The sequence below is a fragment of the Elephas maximus genome, chromosome 13 (genome assembly GCF_024166365.1).
Source record: "Elephas maximus indicus isolate mEleMax1 chromosome 13, mEleMax1 primary haplotype, whole genome shotgun sequence".
Lineage (NCBI taxonomy): Eukaryota > Metazoa > Chordata > Mammalia > Proboscidea > Elephantidae > Elephas > Elephas maximus.
In genome coordinates, this window is record NC_064831.1 from 65,085,947 (window position 1) to 65,112,968 (window position 27,022).

The 27,022-nt window shown below is 48.7% G+C and overlaps 1 protein-coding gene across 8 annotated transcripts in view; it reads left to right on the top strand.

Moving 5' to 3' along the window:
• Positions 1-27,022, top strand: part of PPCDC (phosphopantothenoylcysteine decarboxylase) — an 83,757-nt gene that overhangs the window by 11,454 nt on the left and 45,281 nt on the right. For 3 of the 8 annotated variants that reach the window (XR_007519892.1, XR_007519893.1, XR_007519891.1), the window contains exons 3-6: positions 5,531-5,626; positions 6,492-6,620; positions 10,463-10,631; positions 11,073-11,384. Coding sequence is in view for 3 of the 8 variants with exons in the window: in XM_049905722.1 (XP_049761679.1) it covers positions 5,531-5,626; positions 6,492-6,620; positions 10,463-10,631; positions 11,073-11,158 (480 nt within the window). In the remaining 5 variants the exon portion in view is untranslated. The other 5 variants (XR_007519890.1, XR_007519889.1, XM_049905722.1 and 2 more) reach the window with 5 other exon arrangements.

Sequence of the window (27,022 nt, forward strand, 5' to 3'; positions counted from 1 at the left end):
TTATAGGACAAGTTTGGCAACTACTTTTGTATAACATCTATCTGTTCACTATCTGAGTTAGTGCCTACAGTTTTTGTCCCCTGGAAGTAGTTGCCTTTGTGGAGGGAGATGCGGGCAGGAAGAGAGGCTTTTGTTTTAAACTTTGGATCATTCCGTTCAGTTTTAAGTATCTAGACTTATAGGTGGAGCCCTGGTGGCCCAGTGGTTAAGAGCTCGACTGCTAACCAAAAGGTCACAGTTCGAAGCCACTAGCCACTCCTTGGAAACCATATGGGGCCATTCTACCCTGTCCTGCAGGGTTGCTATGAGTTGGAATTGGCTCTATGGCAAAGGAATTTTTTTTTTAAAGCCTGATAGGTATGAGGCATTGGTAGTTTAGTGGTAGGACTCTCCCCTTTCATGTGGGAGACCCCGGTTCAATTCCCGGCCAGGGCACTTCGTGCACAGCCACCACCCATCTATCAGTGGAGGCTCACGTGTTGCTGTGATGCCGAACAGGTTTCAGTGGAGCTTCCAGACTAAGATGCAGTCGGAAGAAAGCCCTGGTGATCTCCTTCCAAAACTCAGCCGGTGAGAACTCTGTGGATCACAGCGGCCCAGTCTCATGGGGTCTCCGTGAATTAGAGGCCAATTCGAGGGCAGCCAACAGCAGCAGCAGCAGCACAGCGGCCCAGTCTCATGGGGTCTCTGTGATTAGAGGCCAATTCGAGGGCAGCTAACAGCAGCAGCAGCAGCGGCAACCTTATGTGTATATTTATTTTCTAAAAGTCAGTGAGGCTTTTGGTAGGGAGATTCTGGCCTACTTTTTGTTTTCTTTGTAACTTTATGCTTTTTCTTAAGTGCTCATTGAGGAAAGAAGACAGCAGAAGAAACAAGGACCTGGTTTGAGGTTCTCATTTCTTTCTGGGCGGGGCCACCTGTCTGCTCTGTGGTCTGGCTGTGGAAACTGTCTGTTCGGGACCAGAGGGCTCTGAGGTGTCTATTTATGCCTCTGCCAGGCTTGGCTGGCCCCTTCCTCTCTTGCAGCTCGTTCACCTGCTTCTCTAGGTTGCTGGTCAGAAGCAGCCAGCCCCCAGCCCCAGGCTTAGAGTTCCTGCCCCCGCCGGGCCCTTCACTGCTACCCTAGAACCTCATCTCCGTGATGAGCGTCTATAGATTGCCTCTCTCTGGCTCCTTTCTTGAGAATTTTCTCAAGCTGAGAAAGGGCACAGAGGATTGACAGCATGGTTGTGCTTGAATGGCAGGAGGAGCTGACAAAATAACAGCCCCCCGCCCAGGAGGCCTGTCTGGAGGAGATGAGAGAGCAGGTGCTCCCCCAGAGCCTCGTGAGAAGGGGGACAGAGGGTTCCTAAGAGAGAATGGGAAAGCTGCTGCATGACAGGCTTTCAGATGGAAGCTCAGGACAAGGGCTTTGTCTGTCCTGTGGCTGCAAAATGCTTCCCCACAGTTTTCTTTAATAGTCTGCCCCGAAGTAGCATGGCCCAGACAAGGGCCTAAAAATAACAGTGAAAGTATCACCCCAAATTCTATTTCCAGTTCCTCTTCCTGACTCTCCAGGAGCCCCTGTTTCCAGATCGGGGTTGCCGATGTCTCTTCAGCAGAGAAAAGGAAATCAGACTTGCCTGGAGGTTTGAGGAAGGAGTCTCTAAATGCGGGACAAAGTGCAGGCAGCTCATGTGATGGGGCCTGGCGAGGCCTCAGTCCCATTGCACGAGGATATTCAGGTTAAAAATACTTGATATAAAAACTGTTCACAGGAACCTGGGCAGAAGACCGTGCACAGAGTTCCTTTCAAGAATCCCGTAATGTGGGAAGTGCTGTTTTAACGCCAAGCCTACTTCTTCTAGGACTCAGGAGGGTATAAGAGAAACCCTAGGAGGTTCCTGACCTCAAGAAGATTCCTGCCGTGCCAGGGCTCCTTGGCATTTGCTGGGACAAGGTCAGGGCCAATGAGTGAATGTTCTGAATTGCTTAGTACCTCAGAAGGTAACACAACATTCTTTTTATTACGTGTAGAAACCCAGGGCTCCCAAGACCTTTTTGGCTGAGTGAATGAAAATGAAAGAACAAAGCCCAGAAGGCTGATGAATCAGAGCAAGTGACATCCTCTAAAACCAGAAAAACTGGCCTGGGCCTGCCTGCCGGGCAGCACTGGGGTCAGGGTCACCTGTAAGGAGAGGTAGTTGCTTCAGTGTGCTCAGGGGAGGAGCACCAGCAAGGACTGCCCATCACACACTCTTCACATCACTCTTTAGGTGAAGACATTGGCCCTCGGAGGTTCTCTGGCAATGTGCCTCTGTGAGCCTGGGAGGGTGACTGAGAGCAAGATCAACCCAGAGGCTGGGGAAGAGATGGGAGGGGAGACTCAAGTGCATGATTGACAACAATGGGAGGCCCCCAGGTAGAGGTCCCTAGGGCCCAGTGGGGTGGGAGGCAGTAAGAAGGCACTGCGATCTTAGGTGGAAGGGAAAGAAAGGGTAGAGCTGAGAGGGAGGAAGAGTCCCTGCACAGGACCATTACGGACTGAGACTGTTTCTGAGGTCTGGCAGGAGGCACTGTCCTCCACTTTGAGAACTGGCAGAGGCTTGGGAGTTGGAGGGAGTGGAAGAACAGGGTCTTTGGGAAGCAGCTTTCTAAATTTCAGAATAGAGAGGTTGACCTAGGATGTTCTTAAAAATAATTCAGGGTGCCTGGGAAGCTCTTAGAAATGCAAGAACATGGCCCCAGAGGAAAAGAAGTCAGTATGTGTCCAGAGACTGACACGGTTGCCTGGGAAGCCCTCTACTGAAGGGAGATTTAAAAAAAAAAAAACAAACCTCTTGCCATTGAGTCTATTCCAACTCATAGCGACCCTATAGGATAGAGTAAAACTACCCCATAGGGTTTCCAAGGAACAAGCTTGAGGATTTGAACTGCCACAGTTTTAGATAGCAGCCTGAGCTTTTAATCACTGTGCCACCAGGGCTCAGAAGGAAGATTAGAAGGCAGTTATATGCAAGGAGCTCATGTAACCAAAGAGCAAGAGTATGGGCCAGAGATCCCCAGAGTGAGCTGAAGCTTGTGATAAAACTCAGGATGACCAAGAAAGTTGGTACATGTATTTGGAAAAAGAAAAATGAAACTGTCTGGCGCTGGAGGCCAGTGGTATGATGTTAGCAGGGGATAAAGAGCAATGGGAGGGAACTCCTTGAGCCTCATTTTGTTTCCGACTTCGCTTTTGAGCTTGAAAAAGTAGGACAAACGGTGGTTGGAGGGACTTGAACCCAGGGTAGGTAATTCATCTCCTTATCTGGACAAGTTCTGTCTTGGGGTGCTGAGGTCAGTGAGTTTTGGTTGGTGACCTTCCAGGAGGCGTGGCAAACAGCAGAGGGGCTGGGGCTGGAGGGCTAAGTATTATCCCTTTATCAAAAGGGGAAGAAGGTGGGCTTCACAAATTACTACAGACAAGGCTCGTGAACTCTTCGAAAACGTTCGTCACTGGGATTAGACTGGGTTCATTAGGAACAAGACATGGCAAGTTTAGTTTATTGTTTGGATATTAGACAAAAGCATATGAGGATTTAGGTAAAGGCTTTGATGAGATGTTAGGATATCCTTGGGGACCAGCTGATGATGTCAGTATGTTTATAACCTGTGAACAACCTACTTGGAAAGGGTTCATTCTTCCCTCTCCCCCAGCCTCGTGGAAGGCCTCTGCCCTTGACCTTGTTCTGTTAGTGATTTGGACTAGTGTCTCAGGGGCCAATTGATGGTGGTACGGGCTGAGAGCAGGCCAGGAAGTATAATGGGGTTGAGATCCTCAGGAGCTCTCTGTAGACTGAGCAAACAATGGGCCAACTCTGGTGGAATTTACCAGGGAAATGTGAGGGACTGCATTTGGGACCAGAAAAGTAACTGCTCTGATACAGTCTCGGGGCTTGTGGCTTAGTAGCTGCATAGGTGGAAAGGACTTCTCTGAGTTTTTGCTGATTGCAAACCCCACATACATCAGTAGGGGGATGTGGCTGCCAGAAGAGCTGGTGTGGGCTCAGTTTCCACTGAAAGATACTCAGTGTCAGGGACGTGATGTTCCAGGTTTCTTGAGTCCAGTATCCCTAGGTTTTGTGCAAATTTTGGGGAGGGTAGAGGGTGAATAGACAAGTAGAGATGTCTCCAGTAGAGTTGGGGACCCCAGACCTTCTGACACATCTCCCAGGAGAGCTGTAATTGAGAAAATATTCTTCCTTGGTTGGCCTTTTTCCCTACTCCCTGGTCCCAGCTTTGTTCTCAGGTGCTGTGTAGACCACCACTGCCACACCATCCCACAATAGGCAGGAAAGAAAGGAGGAGGGGGGCCTTGGTGAGACAGTTGGGTGGGTGGGCACTGGGCTGAGATGGCATGGACAGGCCCCAGCAAGTCCTTGTCAAGTAGGTCCAGCATCCCCTGAACTTTCAGTTTTGCAAAAGAAGGCAGGAATTTTCTGCTTTTTAGTGTGAAATCTCTCAATTTGTCTATGTTGGCTCAATAATGTTTATAACCCCATGCAGGCAAACCAAGCATGTCTGCAGGCTGGATCTGGCCCAAACGCTGCCACTCATGACCTCTGCACTGGTTATTCTACAATTCTGTCCTTGTCACCCTGACTTTCCTTCCCTCCTGGATTAACGTCCTCCTCTGACTCAGCGGTTCCCCCAAAGATGTGATTTCCTACATGCTTCTCCTCCTGGCTATCCTCTTCTGGGCCCCTTTAGTTTGCCAGCATGTTAGTCCGACATCTTGCTTTAGAAATGATAGTAAGCCATTGAGTACCTTTCACAACGCAGGGTGCTGTTTCTCACAGTCTGTTCTGCTCAGCAAGTTAAACATCCCCCTTGTTTGTGTAACTCATTTACTAAGTAAAACCTCTCACGAGTGGTGTGAAGGTAAACTTTATTCTCACCCCATGAACATAGGGCACACAGATTTGGTTTTCCTGGCATGTATCTACAGCCTGAGGCCACAGGCTGTGTTCCTAGAAGTACTCAGCAAAGGGTCTCTGCTTTCTCACCAGGCATGGACTCAGACAACACGTGACAGGCCCTAGCCCCCCAGTGCCTTGGCCTGCAGAGGGCAGGACTGTGGTATGGCCCAGAGCTCAGGACCTGTGAGCCTCTTGGGGTGGGCCTGAGCCCCAAGCCCCCTCCTGCCTGCCATGCCCTCTTCGGCCCTGTTGCCTTGAGGCCCTTCCTGTCACTGCCTGCCTCTGCCTCCGGCCTCACTCTGCCCGAGTGCAGGAGCCTGCAGCTTTATATACCCTGGGCAGTTGGTGACTCATTCCCCAGCAGTCCCTTGTAGATGGGGAAGTGAAACCGCAGCACCTGGTAGGGCCTGACTTTGGGTGACAGCGGAAGTAGCTATGCAAACGTGGGGCTCGCTGCTGCCAAGGAGGGGGAAGTCCTCTCCACAGCCAGCGATGAAGCAAGCATGAAGCAAGCGCTGGCTTGACCCGGCCCTCGTGTGGTCTCCCCGCCTGTGGCTATGGTGACAGTTTCTGCCTTTTCTTGGTGACAGCTGGAAGTAGCAGTGGTCACAACTGAGAGAGCCAAACATTTCTACAGCCCCCAGGATGTTCCTGTCACCCTCTACAGCGACGCTGATGAATGGGAGGTCAGTGCTGGGGGCCCGAGGGCTGAGTTCATTGTATTTCTACCGCCAGGACTGTCCTTCCTGCAGCCTAGGGTTCTGACGGCCAGAGCAGACAGGCTGGGCTCAAGTCAGCGGTCAAGGCCCTTTGGCCAGAGGCAATGAGGAAAACATCTGTCTAGCTTCTGGCCTGTGGGAGTCCCACAGTCTCCTCCCACCTGAGGCAGAACTTAGCTTTGGCCCCATGCCCAAAGTTGAATGTCCTTGTACTTATCTGGGCTGATGAAACCACAGAGGAGCTCTGTTCCCACCACCCTTGTCCACGTGGCTCCCAGTGTCAGGGCTGTCAGGAGTGCCTCACTTCCCACGCCGCCCGGCTCTGCATCTGGTCTCCCGCAGAGGGGCGGGCACCAGCCAGTTCACCAGACGTTGAGTGTGGGCCTCACAGGGGTACCCTGCCAGGCATTTTTAAACATTCTCAGCCCTAGAACATTTCTGGCTGGGCTCTCTTCCCCACCCCACCCCCTCCATTTCTCACCACCACGAGTGCTTCCATTGGCTTAGACAACCCAAGCATCCGCCCCAAGCAGACAGGCCAGGAGCTTGCTGCCAGATGTCAGTTCTCTTGAAAACTGAACCATAAAGGGAATAGCGTGGAGAGACAAGGGCCGTTTGTTTCCTCAGGCCTGGTTTCTCTCAGGCCGTTGGCTCCGCAGCCAATGCCTGCCTGCTCCACTTTGAGAGGGAATGGCAGTGGACTTGGGCAGTGGTGCAGGTCAGGTGGTTTCTCCCTTGAGTACTTGACTCATTGTACCTTGTCTGCTTTGCCCCTCCTATCTCCTCCCCTTCTTTCCTCCACACTGTGACCCCGTTTTCTTCCCTCTGCCAGATGTGGAAGTGCCGCTCTGACCCAGTTCTCCACATTGACCTGCGCAGGTGGGCAGACCTCATGCTAGTAGCACCTCTGGATGCCAACACTCTCGGGAAGGTGGCCAGTGGTATCTGTGACAACTTGCTTGTGAGTGACTCCCTGGTGTCCTCATCCCTCCCTGGGCCTCACTCCCAGTTTGCTGGGCTGCTGAATTCCTTGGACAGGGTTCTTGCCTTGGAAACCTATAACAGTGGGGCCCAGCTTTGCTCAGGGAGAGCGGCAGTTTCCCTTTGATCCCCCTCTCCCAGACCCAGCCTTACCTGTTCTTTGGCAAGACGGTCGACATACCTGGTACTGATGGGTTGACTTGACCTGCCGGTGCTGTCTGGGGAGCACCCACTTCTTGCCTACCCCTTAGTGCTCAGCCAGATGCCCACCCTGAGCCCCTTGCTCCTCTCCCTTTGCCTTCCTTCACTGATCTCCCTGCCTGGCCCCATGGTCTCCCCTCTCTGCAGCTCTGCCTTTTCCCCAGAGTCTGGATATACTCATGGGAAATCTGGTAAGGGTGTTACTTCCTTGAGGAAGTAACCTTCTCCACAGGTGTCTCTCTCATAGTTTTAGGCACAAGGCTGAGATGCAGTTCTCCTTGATTAAGGGAAAACTTGGAGGAGAAAGAAAGGGTGAGAGATGAGAGCTGATGATGGTGGAGGAGAGAAGGAGAAGTCCAGCTGTGCAAAATGGGGATTGTCTTAGGCCTAAGGGACCTCAGGGAGCTGCTGCACTTACAGGGGAGCCACCTTTATTTATATAATCATCCTGGGATGCTTTGGGCAGGATTGCTCTCATCCCTCCTTCCCCTCCCTGTCCCCCATATGGTAAACTCTTACCTACTGTGTGCCGGGCCCCATACTGAGGGACATACCCACACAGGGAGCTGTTCAGTCTGGAAGGAAAGAGGTTAGATCACCTGTGCAGGCAGGAAGCACTACGGAAAAGGAATATGCTCTAGTGTGTGATACAGTCTTAATGCCCACAGTGAGCAGGCCCTCTTGGTCCTTTGGCAGTGGAGTTAGTGCCTCATACAGTGCTAAGCACGGTATAGCCATTCAACAAATCCATATTGTATATATGAGGTCATTAGTAATTTTACTTTTGCAAACAGCCAGGAGTTCTTCAGAGTTTAATATGGTGAAGAAGGTGAATAATGAAAAACTGGGTCAGGATATTTTGGGGGTGTCAGACATGAGATTTGTTGTTGTTGGGTGCCGTCAAGTTGATTCAGACTCATAGTGACCCTACAGAACAGAGAAGAACGCCCCATCAGGTTTCCTAGGCTGTAATCTTTATGGGAGCAGATCTCCAGGTCTTTTTTCCTGCAGAGCCACTGGTAGACTTGAACCGCCAACATTTTTGTTAGCAGCTGAGTATTTAACCATTGTGCTACCAGGGCTCCTGAAACATTAGTCTCCTCATATGCTTGTTAATGGGCTCTTAAGGCACTTCTCCAAAAACCTGACAGTGATTTGAGCATCATTTGAATAAGTGCACGTCATTTGACCAGAAGAAGAGCCAGACACAGGTCGTGAGTCCAGGAGCGGGTGTTACAGGAGTGCAGAGGAGGGAGAGCCTGGAGGGCAGAGTTATCGAGATGGGCTTCCCAGTGGGGCTGTGCCAAGCCTGACAGGGTGGCTGGAACAGATGAGGCTCCTTGCCACTGTCATCTGCGTGGGCCAGAGCTGTGTGTGACCAGCATCATCTTGCCAAATCTCCCGGCTTCCCATGGGCTGGTCAGGACCTCTGGGAGGTGAGCCCCTATCTGGGCCAGTTCTCCAAGGGCTCCTTCCTTTCTTCCAAAATCTCTGCTCCCCTTTGTTCTTCAAAGCTGCCACCACTTCCTGTAACCTTTGGGGCTCCTTCCTCTGAGTTGACTGAGGGATATGTTCCCAAGACAAGCAACAGGCCATTTGCCTTCAAGGGTTTTATTTGAAGACACAAGTGTTTCAGGGAATCTCAAATTGTATAAAGTTTGTACTGCTGTCACCCTTGGTCTGTGGCTGTGTCCTCTCTCAGTAGATGTGTGTTCCTGTATCCCTGAAAGGGTGCCACCCTGCTTCTTCCCTCCCTCCCTCCCTCAGGTCTTCCTTTCCAGTACTCAGAACTGGGGGTGCATTAGAGCAGTGTGCTAGGTGTGGGCCTGCAGGCCCTTGGCCTGGGTGAGGCCCATCTCTGTGTGCACTTGGGCCCATTCAGGCCCTGGCCCTGATAGGCTAGATAGGAATCAGATCCAGAAAGAAGAGATGATTATCCTGGGTCCCAGGCTGGCTGGAAGCTGGGCTCCTGACAGGGAGCCAGGCCTTCTTCCCTGCCCAAGTGGATTCCCAGGGGCAGAGCCTAAGGCACTGGACCCAGCATTGGCCAAACAGAACTGACCATGGGAACTAATACCCTCCTTTATCCCTCCTGCTTCTGGTCAGTTCCAAGGGGCTATTGTCAGGCCGGGAAGCCCTGAGCTCTGAGATGAGGTGGGGAAAGCTTGATCTTTGTGGGATGCGAGGTGCTGGGGTTTCTGGTCTGGCTGATGTGCTTTGCTCTCTGGGTACTTAGAAACCCCACACGCCGTCTAGGTATGCTTATAAGTTCTGCAGAAGCAGCAGGTGACACGTGGCCAAGAGGAAGTGTGACTGAAACCGTACACTCATAGCCTGGTTGCAGTATTGAGAGGACTTGGTGGGAAACAAGCGCTGGTGTCTGAGATGATGCAAGCAGCCAGATCCTGAGGCTCTTTGCTGTCCCACTTCCTGTCCCAAAGAGAGGGCAGGAGCACCGAGGGTGGCAGGTATTGGCTCTGGCCTGCTGGTGGCATTGTTCTCTGGATTCACCCTCTGTCTTTTCCCAGATGGGCTCCACTTCAGAGGAAGGGTGTGCTAACCCCTGCCTCCCCAAGGGACTCACGGCCCAGGAGGAGGTGCCTGGAGCAGCAGAGCCCAGGGTGCTTACCCCCGTGGGCCCAGAGTTTATTTCTTCCCAGGCAGCCCCCAGCCCAGAGAGCTCATGCCTGTAGTAATAGCCAGAGCAACCGTTTCTTGAGCCAGTACTCTCTGCCAGGCCCTGTGCTAAGGGCTTTATGAACATTTTCCCCCCATTCTCACAACCACCTCATGAGAGGGTTTTGTGCAGCGAGAAAGCCGAGGCTTCAGGCATTAAGTACCTTGTCCAAGTTCTCACAACTAGTAAGAAAAAGCACAGCCAGAGTTTGAACCCAAGTCTGTGTGATTTCAGGGCCCTGGGTTCTTAACCATGGCACCAAGGACCGTGGGATGGTCAGTCCCTTTTCTGATTTGTGACTCAGAGTGATGATGTGGAGAGCTGGAGGCAGTGAGACTGCCTGTGTGGTGGAGGGAGCCAGCACAGCCTTACGCCATTGTCTGTCTGTGACCTTGGATACCTACTTGCCTCTTGGGTGAGCTGCAGCTTCCCCATTTGTGACATGGGAACAGTACCTTCTTTACAGGGTCCCAGTGAGGGCTTATGAGGTAATATATGTGAAACGGTTGTTGTCATTGTCAGGCCTTGTTTGGCCTAGAAGTAGAGCTGGTGTTTGGGTAGATGGGCCCCCAGGTGATGAACAGTCTGGTTCTTTATTAGTTTCGGTGAACCACAGAGCCTACCTTCTGCTCCCCAGGGTTGCTTCTACCCGAGAGGTGTAAGCCTACTGTGGAGTAGGAGACCTATCAGCCCAGGAGGAAGATCTTCTTAGAGGGGGATAATTCAGTATTGGTTGACCATCTCCTGTGGTGCCTGTGGGGAGGTGGAGAGGGGCGAGGGGACACTGCCTCCACCTCCAGGGGAATGTGAGGCAGCTCCCGCATTCCAGGTTCATGGCTGGGGCTGCTGGCTGTGGGGCCCAGGGCGGTGAGTAGGATTTGGAAGGGCTGGTATGGGGTGGCTGGCAGAGAGCACAGGACACCTGCCTTGGCCCTCCTTCACAGACCTGTGTCATCCGGGCCTGGGATCGCAGCAAGCCCCTGCTCTTCTGTCCTGCCATGAACACCGCCATGTGGGAGCACCCCATCACTGCACAGCAGGTGGGCCAGCTCAAGGCCTTCGGCTATGTCGAGATCCCCTGTGTTGCCAAGACGCTGGTGTGTGGAGACCAAGGTGAGTGCCTTGCCAGGCTCACAGGCCATCCTCACAGCCCAGGGCTGAGGGGGTACTTGGCTTTGGAGTCAGATCTGCATTGCCATCCTGGTCTGTAGTGACCTTGGGCAAAAGGGTTCTGAGCTCAGCTTTCTTATCTGGAAAATGGAACTCATAAGTCCTCCCTCTCAGAGTTGTTAGGATTAAATGCGGTAACTATGTAAAGCACTTGGCATAGTCCCTTGCACACAGCTGTACACAGTTGTGGTGGCAACCTCTTCTTCCCTGGGCCTGTGCTGGGGGTGTCTCAGAAGGGGTTTGATGGGTCTGGGTCAGGCAGAGATGGTCCTGGCTGTCTCATGCCATGGCTCTGGGTGGAGCACTTGGAGGAGCATTCTGGGGGCTGCAGGTACTGTTTGCTCCTCTGGCGGGCTGTCTGCCACAGCAGAACTTTCTCCCCAGGTCTGGGGGCCATGGCTGAGGTTGGAACCATTGTGGACAAAGTGAAAGAAATCCTCTCTCAGCACGATGGCTTCCAGCAGAGTTGAACCAGGATTTCTGGCACGTGTGTCCCTTTGCAGTCAATGTTGGTGAAGAAGGTTGGCATGATACAGTGAAGACGCCCTAGTTTGCTGAGGAGGGTTCTGACCTGGACCTGCTCCAGAGCCTCCCGGGGTCTCGCCTGCCCCAGGTTAAACTGGATTGAAGACCTAAGTCCCAGCTTCTTTCAACCAAAAGACACCTGCTGTCTGGAGCCCTACCCCACCTCCTAGGGTGAGTGCAGCTAGCTGGGGGAGCAAACTTCGGGGTGCTTGGGCATGGCCTGGTGCTCCTGGGAGGACGACTGAGTGACTGAGGAACCTTGATGCTTCCCCTTGCCCAGGAACCCCGTTTATAAACAGCCACAGCTAGAGCTCCCCAACATGGTGGGCCCGTGGCTGGGCCTTTGGAGCCTCAGCTCTTTGGTGCCATGTAGTCAGGGAAGCCTGCGAGATTTCCACAGACCAGACTATGAGATCGGGGCTTGGGGAAATAAATGACCTTCTAGGAGACTCTGTCTTTCTTTTATAGCCTGTCTGTGGTCTCAGAGATCAGGGCCAATGCTAAGTGTGGCTGGGGAAGGGTCTGGGCTGATGACTGGCTGGCACCCCTTAGTCCCCATAGAACATGGTGGTTAAGGGCACAGAGCTTTGAAGCCAGACAGCCTCAAGTTCAAATCCCAGCTCTGCCACTTACTAGCAGTATGAGCTTTGGCTCTGGGTTTAGCCTTTCTGACCCTTACTTTTTCTTATCTGCATTGTAATCTTTCCCCCATTAAGTTTCTGCGATTTTAAATGAGGTAATGTGTGCAAAATACCCACCGTACATAAACCAACCAAAGTCATTGCCATCTAGTTGATTCTGACTCATAATGACCCTATAGGACAGAGTAGAACTGCCCCATAGGGTTTCTAAGGAGCAGCTGGTAAATTCTGCTGACCTTTTGGTTAGCAGCCAAGCTTTTAACCATTGTGCCACCATAAACCAAAAACCAAATCCATTGCCGTCTAGTCAATTCCGACTCATAGCGACCCTATGGGACAGAGTAGAACTGTCCCATAGCGTTTCCAAGGAGCTCCTGGTGGATTCGCACTGCAGACCTTTTGGTTAGCAGCTGTAGCTCTTAACCATTACTCCACCAGGGTTTCCTAATAAATGTTAAATAGAAGTTAAAGTTGAACATGTGTATAGACCAGGGAGCTATAGCCACAATCAAATAAAATCCTTGACCTAAGTCGACATGGCCCTTGATACGAGTAACAGGCACACATACTCAGAGCCAGCGGGGCTGGCCCTACCCTGGAGTCCAGGCTCCTTTCTTTCCAGTTTTCTTCCATTGTCCTTCCTGCTTTGCTGTGCCTGAGGCTGGCCCTGGGTGTCTGCATTCCCCACCCCCTTTAACAACACACAAGAGCAGGGGAAGTAGACTCCATCAGGATTCCAGGGAGATCATGCTGTCTGGCCTAGAAACCCTGCAGCTGCCCTGCCTCTGGCCTAATGGCTTTTTGGTGTGGCCTCAGTGGGGAGGGGCTTGTTTGCCTATTTTGGAGCTGAGGTTGGGGCTAGCTTCCTGCCCTCTTGCCTTGTAGGCCTGGTGGGCACCTTACATGCCCTGAGAGAACTGAGTAGAGGTGTCCTCGAGGGAACCAGTGTTGGCTGGAACCAAGGCCTCCTGTCAGCCTCCAAGAACCTTTATTTCAACTGCACTTGACTTAACCAAGTGACCTTTGGGGATAAAATTGTCTTAGGACACTGAAGAAGTTACAACTAAAATGGAAGCATCGAGAGCCAACCTCTGGGAACACAACAGAGAATCCCTGATGAAGCAGGAGAACAGTGGAATGCAGATCTCAAATTCTCTTAAAAAGACCAGCCTATATGGTCTGACTGAGACTGGAGGGACCCTGACAGTCATGGTCTCTGGACCCTTTGTTAGCCAAAGATTGGAACCATTCCTGAAGCCAACTCTACTGACCGGGATTGGCCTGGACTATAAGATAGACAATGATACTGGTGAGGAGTGAGCTTCTTGGCACAAGTAGACACTTGAGACTATGTGGGCAACTCCTGTCTGGTGGTGAGAGGAGAAGAAAGAGGGGGACAGGAGCTGGTTAAATGGACGCGGGAAATACAGGGTGGAGAGGAGGAATGTGTTGCCTCATTAAGGCAGAGCAGCTAGGAGTACACAGTGGGGTATGTATAACTTTTTGTATGAGAGACTGACTTGATTTGTAAACTTTCACCTAAAGCACAATTTAAAAAAAAAAAACAACCTCTGGCTGGTTTGGGGGTTGAGGGCATGGGGAGAGTCTGGATAACTGAAGTCCAGAGACAATCCCAAATTCCATTTAAATTGTTTCAAACTTGCCGTCTCTCTTCTTTGCCCTTCCTGTCCTTCAGCAACCTGCTAACGAATGGTGGGGTGACCATTTCCTGGTTGCTTTCTGCAGGCGAGGCTCTTTGCTGGGCACTTTAGGGAGGACAGTTGCCCAGGGAGATCAGCTATAAGATTCTTATTTTAAAAGGCTTCGGTGGGCCATGGGAACAGAGACATTTGCAGGCCCTAGGTTGGTACCTTTGAAAACAGCTGTACTACTCAGAGCAACATAGAGGCTCTTGGCTAGAAGGAAAAATGTCTCTAGAGCTGGAGGCTCCAACCCTGGGGGTCTGTCACTGTGTCTCCCACTCACGTGGTCCTGCATCTGTGTTGCCCACCTTGAATGGTAGGGGAAGGGTTGGGTAAATAGACATAGGCTAGGGCTGAAGAGCCCAGGTGTTCCCTGAGCCAGACAGAAGCTAAGAGGACATGGCTGCTAGAGTCTGAACTGTATTTCCCTGGCCCCGTTTGCTAATGGAGTGCTGGGGTGGGGTGCTAACCGTGGCTGTTCCCACTAGGAGTCAAAGCTTTTGAAGTTGTCATCATCTTGAATAGACGTGTTTCTCAGGCACTAGCTTCCCTGACAATTTTTATGGAATTCTGAAAGTATGACACAATAGGACATTTTGACAAAATAGGAAGTCTGTAGTTCCTTTTGTTTGGCAGCCTGGAGCATCTCTCTTCAGCCATGGCTGCTGGCGAATGCCCCCAACCTGGTGCCCTGCCTCCACACCAGGCTGTCTCCTCCAACTCTTCCTCCACATGACCCACCATGTCCCTTTGCTGCCTCCCCACTAGCTCAGGGTAAGGTCCTAACTCCTGGGCAGTACTCACTAGGCCCTTTGTGATCTGGCTGTTTCCTACCTTTCTGTTGTTAGCTGCTATTGAGTCCGCTTCCAATTCATAGTGACCCCATGTACAACAGAACGAACACTGCCCAGTCCTGCACCATCCTCGCGATCAATCGTGGATTTGACTGTTGTGATCCAAAGGGTTACGCTGACTAATTTTTGGAAGTAGATCACCAGGCCTTTCTTGTAGTCTGTCTTGGTCTGGAAGCTCCACTGAAACCTGTTCAGCACCATAGCAACGTGTGAGCCTCTATCCACAGACGGGTGGTGGCTGCGCTTGAGGTGCACTGGCCGGGAATCAAAACTGGGTCTTCCCCACAGAAGGCAAGAATTCTACCGCTGAACCGCCACTGCCCCTGGCCTACCTTTCAAGCTCCCCCTCCCTTTATCAGATGCTGACCCTGCAGGGCTCCCTCCCCTTGCCAGACTGAACGGCCTTGAAGAAGCCACATTACTTCTTGCTTCCTGCCTCTGCACATGCTGCTGCCTTTACTGGAGGGTGACACATGGCTGATTCCACACAGCCTCCTAATGTACCTGGGTGTTGCCGCCTGTGGGAAGCCTCCTCTGGCTGGATTAGATGGCCCTTGGCCAGGTTCCCATTGTACCTCCTGCTATTTATTATAACATGGAATTGTAATTGGCAGTTTACTTTGTGTCCCCCTAAAATTGGGATCTACTGGAGGCCGGGAGTTGTTCTGTTCCTCTCTGTGCCTGTCACAACCCAGCGAGCCATTCCAAGCTTGTTGTACTGACAAAAATGGGTGTCAGGGTGTCCTGTTCCTTTCTGAGCAAAACACAAAACCTAGGAGCCATGAAAGCAAAGATTGATAAATTTGGCCGCAAAAAATGAACAGTTCTGCCTAGCAGTAGCTCACAAACAAGGTCAAAAGACAAACAGACTGGAGACAACATCTTCACCGCATAGCAAAGGACTAATTCCCTGAATATGTAAAGAGCTCCTATATTATTGATAGGAGCCCTGATGGCACAGTGGTTAAGTGTTTGGCTGCTAACCAGAAAGGCTGGCACTTTGAAACCACCAGCTGCTCCTTGGAAACCCTGTGGGGCAGTTCTACTCTGTCTTAACAGGGTTGCTGTGAGTCGGAATCAGTGGCATCGGGTTATTTTTTTTTACTATATTGATTAGAAAAAGACTTAAGAACACAGAAGAAAAGTGAGCAGAGGATAAAAACAGAGTTCACAGATTAAAAAAAACTTAAAAAGCCACTCAGCCACATTCATGAGGAGAGCAATGCAAGCCAAAGTACTGAAATGAAAGCCTTCACCTATCAGATTGCTGAGGGTGTGGGGAACTGGCTGTGTCATGCATTGCTGGTGCCTATAGGCGCCAAGTCGATTTTGACTCATAATTACCCTGGTAGGACAGAATAGAACTATAGGATTTCCAAGCCTGCAATCTTTGTGGAAGCAAACTGCCACATACTTCTCCCGAGGAGCCACTGGTGGGTTCGAACTGCTGACCTTTCTGTTTGCTGCCGAGCTGTTAACCACTGTGCCACTAGGGCTCCTCCTACATTGCTGGTAGGAGTGTAAATTGATATAATGACCTCTTTGGAGAACAATCTGGAAATATCCATCAAACTTACATGTTTGACTCAACAATTCTATTTGGTTGTACAATGGTTAGTGCTTGGCTGCTAACTGAAAGGTTGGTGGTTTAAACTCACCCAGTGGTTCCACAGTAGAAAGATGTGGTATCTTAGTTGTCTAGTATTGCTGTAACAGAAATACCTCAAGTGGATAGCTTTAACGAACAGAAATGTATTCTCTCACAGTTGAGGAGGGTTGAAGTCCAAATTCAGGCACCAGCTTCAGGGGAAGGCTTTCTCTCTCTCTCTGCTCTGGGGGAAAGTTCTTGTCATCAATCTTCCCCTGGGTCTAGGGTCCAGGAGTTTCTCAGCGCAAGGACCCTGGATCCAAAGGACGTGCTCTGCTCTTTTTTCTTGGTGGTATGAGGTCCCCCTCGCTTCTCTCTCCTTTTATCTCTTATAAGATAAAAGGTGATGCAGGTCACACCCCAGAGAAACTCCCCTTACATCAGATCAGAGCTGTGACCTGATTAAGGGTGTCGTATCCCACCCTAATCCTCTTTAACAAAGTCTAATCTCGCCTCATCAGTCACAGGCAGAGATTAGGATTTACAACACATAGGATGATTACATGAGACAATTACAAAATGGAAGACCGCCACACAATACTCGGAATCATGACCTAGCCAAATTCACACATATTTTGGGGGGACACAATTCAATCTATGATACCTGGCCATCTGTTCTTGTAAAGATTACAACTTAGAAAACCCTGTGGGGCAGTTCTACTGTGTCACATGGGGTTTCTATGAATCAGAATTGACAACACCTAACAACAACAACAACAGCAATTCTACTTCTAGGAAATTTGTCCCACAAATATTCTCACTGTATGACACTATTGTGTATGAGCAAGACTATTTATTGCAGCACTGTATCTGGTAGTAAAAACCTGGAAACGCCCTCACTGTCTGACAACGGGATTGGTTAAGTAAGTTACTATTCATTCATATACTGGACTACTACACAGCCACAAAACAAAGTATGAGGAAGCTTTCTATGCTGATATGAGATGATTAGTGAGATAAATTGGTAAAAACAAAACAAAAAGAAAAAAAAAAACCCAGGTGCAGAACAATGTATTGTGTGTTAGCTTGTGTATTAAAAGAAAAGGTGCGGGGAGGGGGAGAAAAGAATATATTCTTACTGGCTTGTTTGTGCATCAAATATCTATTGAAAAATAAACATGGAACTAGTCCATTGTTTCCACATAAACACAATTAAGTGTTCTGGAATTCCATTCTTTGTATTGTCATCCATAATTTGTTGTGACCCACACAGTTGAATGCCTTTGCAGAGTCAATAAAACACAAGTAAACATCTTTCTGGTGTTCTCTGCTTTCAGCCAGGATCCATCTGACATCAGCAGTGATATTCCTGGTTCTACGTCCTCTTCTGAATCCAGCTTGAATTTCTGGCAGTTCCTTGTCGATGTACTGCTGCACCCATTTTTGAATTATCTTCAGCATAATTTTACTTGCATGTGATATTAATGATATTGTTTGATAATTTCCATGTTTCATTGGATCACCTTCCTTTGGAATAGGCACATGTATGAATCTCTTCCAGTCGGTTGGCCAGGTAGCTGTTTCCAGACTTCTTGGCATAGACAAGTGAGCGCTTCCAGTGTCATATCCATTTGTTGAAACATCTCAATTGGTGTTAGATGGATTGAATTGTGTCCCCCCAAAAATACGTGTTGTAAGTCCTAACCTCTATGCCTGTGTTTATAATCCTATTTGGGAATGGGTTGTCTTTGGTATGTTAAGGAGGCAGGATTAGTGTAGGGTGTGTTTTGAGTCAATCTCTTACAAAATGTAAATTGAGGAAATTAAGCAAGCAGAGATGTGGGAAGACTGATGCCAAGCCACATGCAGATCTCCAAGGAACCAGAAAACAGAAGCGGAAGAGACAAAGACTGATGCCCTGAATGCAAACTTCTAGACTCTAAACTGTGAGAAAATAAATTTGTTTGTTAAAGCCATCCATCTGTAGTATTTCTTTTATAGCAGCACTAGATAACTAAGACAATTGCTGTTCTGTCAATTCCTGGGACCTTGTTTTTTTCCAGTGCCTTTAGTGCAGCTTGGACTTCTTCCTTCAATACCTTCTTGATCATATGTGCTACCTCCTGAAATGATTGAATGTCAGCCAATTTTTTTTGGTACGTTGACTCTGTGTATTTCTTCCATCTTCTTTTGATGCTTCCTGCATTGTTCAATTTTTTGCCCACAACATCCTTCAGTATTGCAACTTGAAGCTTGAATTTTTTCTTCAGTTCTTTCAGCTTGAGAAATTCAGAACCTGTGTATAGATCAAGAGGCAGTTGTTTGGACAGAACAAGCAGATACTGGATGGTTTAAAATCAGGAAAGGTGTGCGTCTGGGTTGTATTCTTTTACCATATTTATTCAATCTGTATGCTGAGCAAATAATCTGAGAAGCTGGACTGTATGAAGAAGAATGCACATCAGGATTGAAGGAAGACTCATTAACAACCTACAATATGCCGATGACACAACCTTACTTGCTGAAAGCAAATAGGACTTGAAGAACTTACTGATGAAGATCAAAGACTATAGCCTTCAGTATGGATTATACCTCAACATAAAGAAAATGGAAATCCTCACAACTGAGCCAATAATCAACCTCATGATAAATGGAGTAAAGATCGAATTTGTCATGGATTTCATTTCACTTGGATCCACAATCAATGCCCATGGAAGCAGCAGTCAGGAAATTGAATGACATATTGCATTGGGCAAATCTGCTGCAAAAGACCTCTTTAAAGTATTAAAAGAGCCTTGGTAGCACAGTGGTTAAGAGTTTGGTTGCTAACCAAAAGGTAGGCTTTTTGAATCCCCCAGCCACTCCTTGGAAACACTACAGGGTAGTTCTACTCTGTTCTGTAGGGTCACGGGGAGTTTGAATTGACTTGACAGCAATGAGTTCGGTTTGATTTTTTAAAGTGTTAAAAAAAACAAAGATGTCACCTTGAGGACTAAGGTGTGCCTGACCCAAGCCATGGTATCTTCAGTCACCACATATACATGCAAAGGCTGGACAATGAATAAGGAAGACCGAAGAAGAATTGATGCCTTTGAATTATGTTGTTGGCAAAGAATATTGAATATACCCATAGACTGCCAGAAGAATGAACAAATTTGTCTTGGAAGAAGTACAGCCAGAATGCTTCTTAGAAGCGAGGATGGCAAGGCTTCGTCTCACATACCTTGGACATGTTACCAGGAGGAACCAGTCCCTGGGTAAGGACATCATGCTTGGTAAAGTGGAGGGTCAGTGAAAAAAAGAAAGACCCTCAACGAGATGGACTGATACAGTGGCTGCAACAGTGGGCTCAAACAAAGCAACATCTGTGAGGATGGCACAAGATCGGGCACTGTTTCGTTCTCTTGTACATAGGGTCACTATGAGTCGGAACCAACTTGATGGCATCTAACAACAGTGTCCATTATTTGCCTCTTGGCAGGGGAACTAAGTGGTCGAAGAACAAAGGTAGGGCAGACTTTTCATTTTAAGTTTTGAATCAGATGAATATGTTATCTACCACGAAATAAATAAGTACATAAATTTTAAAAAGGATTCCGTCTGCCTTTTAACCAGAAGTTCATAAAAATGACTTGACAGGGGCATCCAGAGATTGTCATCAAGGTCTGTGGAGTTGAAACTCTTGTTTTTCCTGTCATGAGTTAATAGAGGAAGATAACTTTTGAGGGCCCCTGTGTACTCCTTTAGGGATCCTTGGTGGCGCAGTGGTTAAGTGCTCGGCTGCTAACTGAAAGGTTGGCGGTTGGACCCAGGAGAAGATGTGGCATTCTGCTTCTCTAAAGATTACAGCCTTAGAACCCTACGGGGCAGTTCTCCTCTGTCCTATATGAGTTGGAATTGACTCTACAGCAACAGGTGTTTGGTGTGCTCCTTGGTGTCCCTGGGTGGCACAAACGGTTAAGGGCTCAGTTATTAACCAAAAGGTTGGTGGTTTAAATCCACTCAGAGGTGCCTTGGAAGAAAGTCCTGGAGATCTCCTTCTGAAGGATCACAGCCATTGAAAACCCTGGAGCACAGTTCTACTGTGAAACACATGAGGTGGCCATGAGTCAGAATCAACTAGACAGCAGTTGGTTTTTAATTTTGGTTTATGTGCTTCTTATAAGCCTTTGAGGTCCCTGACCTTAAGGAGCTTACAGTCTTATGGGAAAGAGACTCAAGAATATAAAGCAATTAAGATCATCAACTGACAGCAAAAACAAAGGTATGACTATGTGGCATTGACTCTTTAAGTGCCATACTTCAGAAGTGAAAAGCAGTCAGGGTGGGCTTCTTGGAGGGAGCAGAACTCAGGTTGGTGTTTACGGGGGACCAATATAGTTAAAACTGGATATGAAGAATGATATAGGGTGTATCATGGGGTTGATACAGGATACCTAAGATAGGCACTATGGGGTTTCCCATGTGCTATAAAAGTTGGGAGCTATTGAAGGTGCTTGAGCAGAGGAAGCATGTGGTAAATGTGGGCTGTGGTGCACATTAGCTGGGTGGTATATGCAGGACAGATCAGAGAATTGAGAGGCTGGAGTCAGGGAGGAAGCCAGGATGCAGAGGTGGGAAACCTCTGTTGCTTGGGGGGGGAGGGGGGCGGGTCCTGGGAAGGGAGGTGAGCTATGAAAGTGAATACCGGTTTGAAGAAAAATCAGCATGATTGGAAACTATAAAAGCCACTGTCTGTATAGCTCATGGGGGAAGGGAAATTTACTGACAATTGTCTGCTTGTTGGCACAAGATTAACAGTCCCCAGACCAACCCACTAAAAAGAATTTTGCTTTGCTTACCACAAACTTTTCTCTCCTGACCTTGTAGGATTGTTCAGTGTGACCTCATGGTTCCTGGGCATTTTGTGGTGTGGAATTAGAAAAACGAATAGAGATTCAGAACTGGGAAGATGGAAAGAAAGGGGGAAAGAGTCTTATATTTTGGGTTGGTCCCAGAGTTTTCTTTGTTGTGGTAAATTCTAATAATGAGTAACGTGGGAGAGAAACTAAAGCAAGGAGCAAAGAGGTTTGGTCAACTACGTAATAAGGAGCTGACAGTGGCCTGAGTGGAGAGGCTGGAGCAAAGCCCTGTGGACTGGCCAGGAGTTGGGGTATAGTTTGGGAGTTGACTTAATAGAGATTCTAGATGGGCTAAGCGTATAAGATGGTGGGCAGGCAGGGGTTGGGGTGGGAAATAAAGAGCCTTGAGGAATGTTACCTAGAGTTGTGGGCTAGACACACTTTAATATTCTTCAAGAGACCCAAGTAAAGATTGGAGTTCCTTTTAAATTCCTTTTGTTTGCCAGTGTGTACTTCTCCGAGCATGACTGCAAGATTGAGCCACATGGAGCCCCAGATTAAATTTGGGAAAGGGGTATGTGATACGTGTTCTCTATGTTGCTAAGAGTTTTTATTTCCTTGATCTCATTTTACCCTCCTACCACAACAGCTTCATGACAGAGTTGACTAATATATTTAATTCTATTTTATGGCTGGAATATTGAGTGCCATGTACCAGTGCAGTGTCAACCCTGGAGCCAGGGTTTTCTCTTTTCTCTCTGCTCTACAGCTACCTCCAGACAAGCTGTTGCCACCACAAAGTCAGGGCCCCACCCTCACTAGCCTTTACCTCTCTGTGATCAGTTGAGTGAAACACCTCCTCCCACACACCACCACCACCAGATACCTGTATTTTCAGTCTCATTTAGTAGTTGCTTCATTACCTTTTTCCTCCCATAGCTTCCTTCGTACATGTATTGTGGTTTCTAGGGCAGCACGAAAATCAGAAATGTCACGCAACTGCTTCTGAACAAAGAGCCCTGGAGTCAGAACCCAGTGATGGACAGGTTGTTTACACCAAGAGCTTCCTGGTGGAACCAAATATTCTACAGCATACACAGAAGCCAGGTTTGATATGACCTGGGGCAAGACAATGGGAAGGATCAGGCCAGAAGAGCTGCCAGTTGTCTAATAGCAAAGCAGTGTCAGGAGTAGGTGGGCAGAGGGCCCAAGGCAGATGGGAGATTTGAACTTTGGGGCCTTTGGAGGTCATGATGCTAACTCAGGTGTGATCTGTGAGCATGTTGTCTTGTTGCTCCAGTGGGCTAGTCTCATGGTGGCTTTATCTGCTGAGATTACTATACATGGTTACCCGTTGCCTGCTGGCCCAGATAGTAGGTCCTTGAGGATTGGAGGCCCAGGAGACTCCCTTTCAGGCCTCTGAATTCCTAGAAGATGAAGCAGAGCTCAAAGATGACTTCTGTTTGTCTGGGAAAATAGGTGTGGGCTGAAGGGTGTCCAGCTCTAGTGATGGACTTGGAAGCATCCAGCACAGACAGAAACTCATGGATGTAAACAGGCAAGGAGAGCTGAGATGCCCCTCAGGGCCTGCAGTAGAAGTTGGGGAGTTGGGGTGAAGATTATTTCTTGCTCTCAGGAGAGATCATGGGCAGGCCCTGGCTTGGGAGCTCATATATTACCTGGAACCCCGCTGTGTCCCCTTGACTTCTGAAAATCGCTTTCCTAGTAGGGGTGAAGTTGAGCTCCAGAGTAACACTCTCAGGTGGGGGTTATCTGGGAAAATTGGCATGATGGGAAAGGAAGAGAAGGCCATGGGAGAGAGCTCATGTTTATCTGACATCTGGCCTGTTCCGGACACTGTGCTTTGCACACCTTACCTCATTTAATCTTCCTAACTATCCTTCAAGATAAGTATTATTATCCTCATTTAAAAGCTGAGATCCTGAGGCTTGGAGAGAAGGGTATAAAAATTCTCCAAACCACAAACCAAGACATGGCCTCTTAGAGAGGAGAGTCAAAATGGGTGGTGCTGCTCACACAGGCTAGACCTGAACTGGGAGTAGAAAAGGCTACAGGTAGGCTGACCGTGTATTTTATTGTCTAAACTGGGCACTTCTGAGAATGAAGGTCACACTATTAATAAACTCGCAGGGCAACAGGCGTCAATCGGGACTGTCTCTGGCAAGCCAGGATGTATGGCCACCCTACATACAGGACCCTAGAGGGGGTTACTGCTCAGAAGCCATGCCCTGTGAAGGAACAGCCACCATTTATAACAGAATCCTCACAGCAACGCTTAGGTGGTTATTATTATCCCCATTTGACAGATGAGGAAACTGAGGCTCAAAGAAGCTATTTAATTTTCTCGAGGTCGCACAGTTAGTAGGAGGGGAAGCTCTGACTGGCTCGAAGCCCTTGCTCTTTCTAGGGGTCATGCCATCTCCTAGGGCCCAGGGCCTTTGGAAGGAATGAGGTTAACTGAAGAAAATGGGGCTACAGGACTTGGTTCTTGGAGTGTGACAGACCATTTACCAGACTGTCCCTGCAGTGTCTGTGTGGCCTCTCCTAGGACTGGCATGCAATCAGTGTCTGGGGAAGGCAAGTGGGTGTGAGGTGGAGGGGCTGGGGCAAGGTGGAGGCCCCACCTACCCTGAAGGCTTCTACAGGCTTCTCTGATCTTCCTTGGCTTCCAGCAGGGTGGTGGCCAAGGTTGAGGCTTGGTTGGGGTTTTTCTAAGAAGAAAAAGTCATTCAGTGAGTCGCCCCATTTCTAAGATTGGTGAAGAGGAACAGTGATAAATTGGATGGCTGCCATCCTGGAGCCAGGACTGTTCCCTCTGGCCTACAGATCCTGCTATGGTCCTAGCTCCAACCTTCTGGTCCCCAGAAAGGGCCAAGGTGGTCTGGGATGCGGGGATAATCCAGGTTGGGGCAGAAAGTATGCACGAGTACCCACATGTGGAGAGTTTGTGAGCCTTGAAGAACCTGATGCGCAGCTCGTCTCTTCTAGGCTCACCAGTCAGCCTGACCTTCCAGGGTGACTCAGCGGCCACAGCACAGACAATGGAGGGCTCAGGCAGCCTTTGAAGTCCTCTTGACTATTGCATCACAAGGTGGGATGGGCAGGAAATTGGCCTCGGGTCAGCCAGACAGGTGGATGGTACCACCTACGTGCACTCAGTCCCGGGCAGGCCGAAGGCTGACAAAGCCAACAAGTAAAGGGAAGTCCCTGCCCTCAGGATGACTAGTCGGCCTGGGGGCGGTGCAGAGGGGGGTGCCTCATACAAGTACAATAGCCTGAGGCCTCTGAGAACTGTTGCTCAATAATCGAGGGCTGATTTCTATTTCTTCATTTGTTAGTTCATTCTTTCACTTTTTCAATCCCTGTTGCCTTATTCTCCTAGTGCTGCTGTAACAGAAATACCACAAGTGGGTGGCTTTAAAGAACAGAGATTTATTTTCTCACAGTTTAGGAGTTAGAAGTCTGAATTCAGAGCACTGGCTGTAGGGGAAGGCTTTCTCTCTCTGTTGACTCCAGGGAAGGATCCTTGTCTCTCTCAGCTTGGCTATCTTTATGTGGCATCTATCTTCCACCGTTTGTGCTTGCTCCTATGTCTACTTTGCTCTTTTTATGACTCAGAAGTGATTATGACTCATTAACATAACAGAGAAATCCCTATTTCCAAACGGGAATAATCCTCAGGTAAAAAAAAAAAAAAAAATTTTTTTTTTTTTTTTTATAGGGGTTAGGATTCCAGCATACATTTCCAGAATACCTATGTTCCAGACACTGTCCTGGTCTAAAGCCCAGCCTTGCCAACAAGGCCTGACCAGATAAGATAAACAAGGATGCTTCATTCATTTATTCACTCAAAATATCTTCACTGTACATATACTGTGTACCAGGCACTGTGCTTGGTGCTGGGAGTACAATGAGCAGAACCAGTCATGTTCCCTGCTCTCATGGAATCAACCATCTAGTTGGAGAGATGGGCTTTGATCAGCTAATTACTCAAATACACAGAAGAGTAAAGGTCCCTGGGTGGCCCAAACAGTTTGTATTTGGCTGGTAACGAAAAGGTTGGCAGTTCAAACCCACTCAGCAGCACTGCGAAAGAAACAGGTGATCTGCTTCTGTAAAGATTACGTCCAGTAAAACCCTATAGTGCTATTCTACTCAAGAGCATTCCAGGCTGAGTTTACTGCAAGTGCAAAGGCCCTGAGGTGGGAATTGGAGGGCTGACTGGGAGTACTGAAAGAAGGGTCATGAGCGGGTCAGAGTGTGATGGGTCAAGGAAGAGATAGGCATGGACCTGACAGGGCAGGGCCTGGGGAACCTTGGCAAGTGGCTTTGTGAAGCCAAGGCAGGTGCCTGTGAAATGAGAGCACCCCATGAGCTCTTCCCCAAGAACTAAACGAAAACCCGCAACAATGCATGTAGCTTCTCCAGAAGTTTGGGCTGCATTAATAATGGCACAGGACACAGGTCAAAGGAGGTGACTGGTCCTCCTTCTGGCTCAGACTGCACCTGAAAGGTTTTGATTTTTTTTTTTTTGTATCATAGTTGGAAAAGAGAGGTTATTTTAATAGCCTTTTTGAATAATTGTGGATATTCTGCTTTGATAATAAACCAAAACGTGTCAATGGATAGTTTTTTTTTTTTTTTAATTTTTATTGTGCTTTAAGTGAAAGTTTACAAATCAAGCCAGTCTCTCCTACAAAAATTTATATACACCTTGCTATATACCCTAAGGGGTTGTGATTCTTTCTGGACCCTCACTGCCAGCATCTATCTTTAGGAGAAGAGCCAGCATGGTGAAGGTATGCACTAAAAACAGGCTGGATGAGCAGGGACGAGCAGCTTTGGGAGACAAGAGTGTGTCCTAGACTTCTGAGGAATGTCCTTGAGCAAGAGAGACAATGTTCAACCCCATAGAAGGAAAAACATCCTGGCACTAAAAAAAAAAAAAAGAGGCACTAGGACTCATGAAAATGGGGTGAGCTATTGTGAGGTAGTGAGCCTCCTGCCCTGGGGATGTTTGAGCAGATGCTGGAGAGCCACTTATTAGAGATGTTATGGAAAGGTCCCTTGCTTAGCTTAATGGGTAGCCTAGATTTAGTCCTCACCATTGGTTGAGCATCTACTCTGCGCCCCCTCCCTTCCAACTCTGAGCTGGAGACTCACCATAGATACTCCCAAAAGACAGGGCCTTGGGCCACATAAATTGCTGGGCTTACTCTGTCTAGACTGGGGCAGGCTCTGAGTTTGTTCTGCTCAGACAGCCCTGGGGAAAACCAGGTATTAGGGCTGGTGGTAGTCTCAGACCCGTGAGCTGGATGGTGTTGGTCACCCTCTGAGGTCATTTACCAGGGCACGCCTTTCAGAATCTTGAGTGTTTCCTGGGACCCTGGACCCTCCAGCTGTCAGTCCCCAGCCGGTCAGAACCTAAGAGAAGCCAATAAATTCCTTCCCTGCTTTGCCATCAAGTGTATGTACACAGGGACTTCTCATGAGAGTGTCAGTCCTCCCTGGTTATTCCCTACACAGGGATTCCCTGGTTCTCATACCCCAGAACTTTCACTCTTGATCCCATCCATCTCTGATGTTCTGTTAGTCCCCTTGACTCCTTTCTACTGCCACCACTATACCTGGCCTCCCTAGTGGTCCTGCCACTTGCCTCTGCTTTCCACTTGGCCTGTCTACTCTCTGCTAAGTTATGGGGCCAGGGCCAGTCACATGTTTTTGTTTTTTAATTAAAATATGACATGTATGTAGTAAAGTGCAGACATCTTAAGTGTACAGCTTGATGGATTTTTGCATGTGCATACACCTGTGTAACCACTACCCAGATCAAAGTAGAGAACATTTCCAGGTCCATTCTCAAATAGCTCCATCTTCTAAGTTCCCACAGCTTTATTATTGGGCATTTAGCAGGCGTTGCCTTTCATTTCAACTAGTTGGAGGGCAGAGACCCATCTCGCTTGCTGTTTTTTCCTTGCCCCACCTGACCTAGCACAGGGCAACATCCATTAGAGGCCCTTGAATCCCATTAGATGGAGGGGTGTGGAGATTGCCGAGTGTGTCCCAGAATATGTGCCCTGTTGCTCCTCAGGAATGTGGGAGAGGTGACAATGACAAAGGATGGTGTCACTGGAGTGCAAGAGGAGCCTTGAGCACAGAGT